We start from the raw sequence: 6,103 nt of genomic DNA, 5'->3' as shown, positions 1-6,103 counted from the left end.
ACCTCGAGTAGCTATATCTCTTGTAATTTTGTATTTTTGTCTTGAGACTTGGCTTGTTTTTTGGATATTTTGGTTTGGCCGTGGGCCGTGTAACCGTGACTTCGTAACTTTGAATTTCGTTAAATGACTTTTTTGGCCGTTCGGGCCTTTTTGTATATTCCGTTTAAGACTGTTCCGTTTTTTGGTTTATTTCATTCCCTGTTTGGGATGAGCGGACCGTCGTGTGGTCGTATTTTCGTGGATATCCGTGTGTTGGGCCTGGGGGGTGATCGGTCCCCCAGTCATGGCCGTAATTTTGTTCCGTATTTGGGACGTCTTAAAATTGAAGAATTTAGGGATAGTCTTTTAATGGAATTTTATTGATGGGTAGGCCTCGTTAAAACCCTCCGTCTTTGGGGGAAAAGAGTACCTGGGATTGATACTTAAGCAATTTCAAGAGTTGTAGAATGGGAAGATAAGCAAATTTGAGAGTTGTAAAATGGGAAGGTACATAAACAAGTAAAAAGGGGTGACCTAGTTAGGTCGGCCTAGGTGTAGTATCGCCGTAAATTTGCGGCGTTCCAGGTCCTTGGGACTTCGTCGCCGTTAAGCCGTTCGAGTTTGTATGCTCCTTTTCCGATTACCGCCTTGATTCTGTATGGTCTTTCCCAGTTGGGGGTGAGTTTCCCTTCTCCTGGGTTCGGGGGACCGATGTCGTTTCGTCGTAGGACGAGATCGTCGGTTGCGAATTCTCGTCGGATGACGCCATGGTTGTATCTTAAGCTGATTTTCTGTTTTAGGGCTAGCTCTTTGATATGAGCTATGGTTCTTTCCTCGTCAATGAGGTCTCGTTCTGCTTCTTCGTTGTTACCGCCGACCATTTTTCTGGGGCTTGGGTCCCTGATTTCTACCGGGATGACCGCTTCCACACCGTATGTTAATCGGAAGGGTGTTTCTCCTTTGGTCGTTTGTGGTGTGGTTCGGTATGACCATAGGACCGATCCGAGTTCGTCGGCCCATAGTCCTTTGGCTTCATCTAGCCGCTTCTTGTGTCCTTTGACGATTATTTTGTTTGCGGATTCCACCTGTCCGTTTGTTTGGGGGTGTTCTACCGAGCTGAAACGGTGAGATACGTGTAATCCTTCTAAAAATTCTGTAAACTTTTTGTCAGCAAATTGGGTTCCGTTGTCCGAGATAACGATCTCGGGGATTCCGAATCGGGTGATGATCTGTCGCCAGAGGAATTTTCGGCATTGGGCTGCCGTTATGGAGGCTAGGGGTTCGGCTTCGATCCATTTGGTGTAGTAGTCTATGGTGACGATGAGGTATCTGAGTTGACCGGGTGCCGTAGGGAAGGGCCCGACGAGGTCGATACCCCAGGTGCCGAACGGCCGTTCCGCCGATATGATGCTGAGCTGGTGAGGGGCGGCTTGGTGGATATTGGCGTGCCTTTGCCATTTGTCGCAGTTTTTAACTATTTGTATGGAGTCTCAGATAATTGTGGGCCAGAAGTAGCCTGCCCTGATGACTTTTTGGGCTAACGTTTTGCCTCCGACGTGGTGGCCACAGCAGCCTTCGTGGATTTCGCGGAGTATGTACTCCGTGTCCCCGGGTTCAATACATTTGAGCAGGGGTTGCGAGAATCTGCGTTTGTATAGTTGTCCTGCGACAATAGTATAGTTGGCGGCTTCCCTTTTATTCGCTTTCCCTCTTTGGGGTCTGGCGGCAGTGTTCCCTCGAGGAGGTACTGTAGGATAGGGTGGGTCCAAGACCCCTGGTTTGATAATGTCAGATGAGCGTTGGTTGTCGTTGACACGGAAGGTGACTTGACGACTTCCTGGATTAGTGATTTGTTACCGTGTCCAGGTTTGGTGCTGGCTAGTTTGGAAAGTAGGTCTGCCCTTGCGTTTCGTTCCCTAGGAACGTGCTGTATGGTGACGTGCTCGAATCCTTCTTTTAATTTGTTTACCTTGGCGAGGTATTGTTGGAGTAGGGGATCTCGTGTTTGGTAGTCTCCGTTAATTTGGGAGCTGACTACTTGGGAATCGGTATTTACCTCTAGGACTTTTGCTCTGACCTCCCGGGCTAGGGTTAGGCCTGCTAAGAGGGCCTCGTATTCTGCCTGGTTCTTTGAGACCGGGAATTCGTATCGTACTGACTGTTCGATTACGACTCCATTTTGGCTTTCGAGAATGACTCTGGCGCCTCTGGAAGTGATGTTCGAGGAGCCGTCAACGTGTAGCTTCCATGATTCGGGGGTGGAGTTTCCTGGTGTCATTTCGGCGATAAAGTCGGCCATGGCTTGTGCTTTGATCGCGTATCAGGGTTCGAACCTGATATCGAACTGGGATAGTTTGATGGACCATACTAGCATTCTGCCCGCTAGGTTGGGTTTTTGTAGCACCTGCTTAACCGCTTGGTCGGTTCGGACGTCATGGAATGGGCTTGGAAGTATTGTCGTAGGCGTCGGGAGGCTGTAAGGAGTGTGAAGGCTAGTTTTTCTAAGCGTGAGTAGCGAGCTTCCGCATCCTGTAAGACTCTGCTTATGAAGTATACGGGTTTTTGTTCTTTTTTCTCGTTTTCACGGATGAGCGCTGCTGCGAGTGCCTCCTCCGTTATGGAGAGGTATAGGTAGAGTGTTTCCCCTGTTTGGGATTTGGCGAGGATTGGTGGTTCCGCTAAGACTCTCTTGAAATGTTGGAATGCTTCTTCGCATTCCGTCTCCCACTTGAAAGGGGCTCCTTTTTTCATTAATTTGAAGAAGGGGATCGCCTTTTGGGCCGATGCCCCGAGAAAGCGTGATAACGCCGTCAATCGGCCGGTGAACTTTTGGATGTCTTTTAGGTTTTTTGGGCTCGTCATTTCGAGGACGGCGCGACATTTCTCCGGGTTTGCTTCAACTCCGCGTTGCGTGATCATAAAGCCGAGAACTTCCCTGCCTCCATTCCGAAGGCACATTTTGCCGGGTTGAGTCGCATTTGGTGCTTCCGTAGGGTGTTCATTATGACCTTGAGGTCGTCGGTGAGTTGCTCGCCGGATTCGGTCTTGACGAGCATGTCGTCTATGTAGACTTCTAGTTTGTTTCCGGATAGGTTTTGGAATATCTTGTTGACGAGTCTTTGATAGGTGGCTCCCGCGTTCTTCAGGCCGAAGGGCATCACTGTGTAGCAGTATGTCCCGTCTGGGGTGATAAACGCTATTTTTTCTTCGTCTGGGTGGTGCATCGGGATCTGGTTGTAGCCAGAATACGCGTCCATGAAGCTGAGGTATCGGTGGCCGGATGCGGCATCTACTAGTCCGTCGATGTTTGGTAAGGGAAAGGCGTCCTTGCTTCGAGTAGGGCTTTAACTTGCTTTTTGACCTCAGCGGCTCGGTCTGATGACATTTTTCGTCTCCTTTGTGCCACTGGTTTAGCTTTGGGGTCCACGGCTAGCCGGTGGGACATTAGATCGGGGTTTATTCCCGGCATGTCAGCTGGTGTGAATGCGAACAAGTCTCTATTTTGCTTCAGGAGTTGGGAGAGTTCTTCTTTAAGATCGTATGGGAGGTTCCTATTAATGAAGGTGTATTCTTCCTTGGTTGGCCCTATTTGTAGCTTTTCCATGTCTCCTTCTGGTTCTGGCCTGGGTTGGTCGTCTTGGCGGGTGTCCTGGTCGGCTAGGAATATCCCGGCTGCATCTCGGGATTTCTTCCTTAGAGCTAGGCTGGTGTTGTCGCATTCGGCTGTGACCTCTCGGTCCCCGTGGACGGTACCGATGGATCCGTCCTCGGTTCTAAACTTCATGAGGATGTATTTGGTAAAGATGACTGCGGAGAAGTCGTTGATTGTTTTTCTTCCGAGAATCACGTTATAGGCTGTGGAGTCTTTTAGGACTACAAATTCGGATAGGATTGTCTTCTTCTGGCTGCTTGTTCCTATGGTGATGGGAAGGGTGATTGAGCCGTCTGGTTTGAGAAAGTTGTCTCCGAGTCCCGTGACTCCGTTGCGGTGTGTTTGGAGGTTGTCTTTGTGGAGCCCGAGCTTGTCGAAGGCTCCTCGGAAGAGGATGTTCGAGTCTGCCCCGGTGTCTACCAGTATCCGTCGTACCAGTCCTGTTCTGATTCTGGCCGAGATGACGAAGGGGGCATCTTCGGCCGAGGTACCGTGCTGGCAGTCCTCTGGTAAAAAGGTTATCGTGTTGTCGGCTGTAGTGGTTGGAGTCTGGTTTCTGACCGCCATTACTTTGAGGTCATTTTTCATTGTTAGTTTTGACTTGCTCGATATGTCTTTGCCCGTGATGACGTTTACTATAATGGTCGGGTCGTCTTCTGGGCTTCCTCTGGGGGGTTGCTTCTGGGTTCTCGAGTTACGCCCGTCTTTTTCCGGCGACCTGTCTCTTTCCGCGCGGCTGGGTTCTCTGATGATTTTGGCAAATTCTGGGAGCTTGCCGTCTCGTATGGCTTGTTCGAGGGCGTCTTTAAGGTCAAAACAATCTTGTGTTTTGTGACCGTAACCTCGGTGGTAGTCGCAGTAGAGGGTTTTGTTGCCTCCCGTCCTTTCTTTGAGTTGTCGGGCTTTCGGAATGATGCCTCGGTCTGCTATTTGGTGGTATACTTCCGTAATTGGTGCTGTCAGGGGTGTGTAATTAGAGAATTTGCCAATTTTTTGTGGTCGGTTTGTATTTGTCGGCCTGGGGTGGTCTCTTTGATTCTCTCTGGGTGGTGGATTTTGGCGAGGAGCTGAGTTGCCGTGTTGGGTGTTGCCGTGCTGTCGTTTGTTGGCAGCGACGACTTGACTGACTTCTTCGTCATTGATGTAATCTTTGGCGACATTCTGGATCTCGTGCATAGTCCATACTGGTTTGGTGGTGAGGTGTTTGCGAAAATCTTCGTTCATGAGTCCGTTGGTTAAGCAGAGGCTCGCAACGGAATCCGTGAGCCCGTCGACCGTTAGGCATTCGTCGTTGAAGCGGTCGAGGTATTTCCTTGTGGATTCTTCTTGTTTTTGCATGACCCCTAGCAGGCTGATGGGGTGTTTGTCTTTACTGATTCTAGTTGTGAACTGGGCCATGAACTTTCGTGTTATGTCGTGGAAATTGGCTATGGATCCGTTTGGGAGGGCGTTGAACTATTTGATTGCTGGCCCCGCGAGGGTTACCGGGAAGGCTCTACATCGGACCGCATCGGCCGCTCCTTCCAGGTTCATCCTGGCCTCGAAGGCCGTTAGATGTTCCTGGGGGTCCTTGGTCCCGTCATACTTCATGTCGGTAGGTTTGTCGAAACCTTTGGGGAGTTTCACTCTTAAGATTCTTTCTGTGAAGGGTGTAGCTCCCATTATTGTGTGGTTGTTTCTTGTGCGCTTGGTATTTCGGTGCCTCCGATCTTCGTGTGAGTCGTGTTGACGACTTAGATCTCGGGAAGCGCTGCGGTTGTGTTTCTTGTTGTACCGCTGTTCCGGCGATTTCTCGTGATCGTGGTCGCGCGAGGTGCTGCGACCGTCTCTCCTATCGCGTTGTTGGGTCGGCAACCTGCCGCGGCGGGATCTTGATCTGGAAGTTGCCTGGCTTCCGTGTTCGTTGTTGTGTTTTTCTCTGTTGCTCAGCTTGCCTTCAAGCTCTTGGACTCGGAGGCAGAGATCCTGGATGATCTGTGCCGCTTTGTCCCTAGCTTTCTCAGGATGTCGTTGGTCCGTGACGACGTGGTCGTTTGTGTGGTGGATAGTGCTTGCTATTCTTGCTTGGTTCGTGACCTCCCGGTGTTCTGAAGTCGGATGAAGCTGTCGAGAGTCATCCTGGCTTGAGGGGGTTTCCTCCAGGGCGTCCCCCATTCGGCTCGGCTAGCACAAAGGTCCCCACAGACGGCGCCAATGTACAAGATGTCTCTGGTACGGGTTTGAGAGATGGATCGGGAACCTACGGGTCGAGGCAGATACCGGATCGCTTGACTGGAGTAATGGGGGGAGGTACCTGCAAAGACACTCCGACGCTCAAGTCAGAATGGATCTAAGAGGTAGAAGGTGTGAGGAATGAATGAATACCTGAGGGACTTGGGTCCTCATTTTATAGGTGTTGGTGAGCATCTTATCTTTTCTTATCTTATCTGGCTAAGATAAGGGAGATGTTTGAATTCGAAAGTCGGTTAGGAG

At 50.3% G+C, this 6,103-nt stretch overlaps 2 protein-coding genes across 2 annotated transcripts; both read right to left on the bottom strand.

Moving 5' to 3' along the window:
* Window positions 528-2,257, bottom strand: LOC107608085 (uncharacterized protein K02A2.6-like). The gene is made up of 3 exons (XM_016309978.1): window positions 2,036-2,257; window positions 1,522-1,753; window positions 528-1,453 (listed from the first exon to the last, which is right to left on the bottom strand). Exons 1-3 carry the CDS (start codon window positions 2,255-2,257, stop codon window positions 528-530), a joined length of 1,380 nt encoding a protein of 459 aa, XP_016165464.1.
* Window positions 5,087-5,785, bottom strand: LOC107608095 (arginine/serine-rich coiled-coil protein 2-like). The gene has a single exon (XM_016309988.1). It carries the CDS (start codon window positions 5,783-5,785, stop codon window positions 5,087-5,089), a length of 699 nt encoding a protein of 232 aa, XP_016165474.1.

This window comes from Arachis ipaensis, chromosome B01, assembly GCF_000816755.2.
Source record: "Arachis ipaensis cultivar K30076 chromosome B01, Araip1.1, whole genome shotgun sequence".
Classification (NCBI taxonomy): domain Eukaryota; kingdom Viridiplantae; phylum Streptophyta; class Magnoliopsida; order Fabales; family Fabaceae; genus Arachis; species Arachis ipaensis.
The sequence above is the reverse complement of the archived record's forward strand: the minus strand, read 5'-3'. Positions and strand labels throughout refer to the sequence as shown.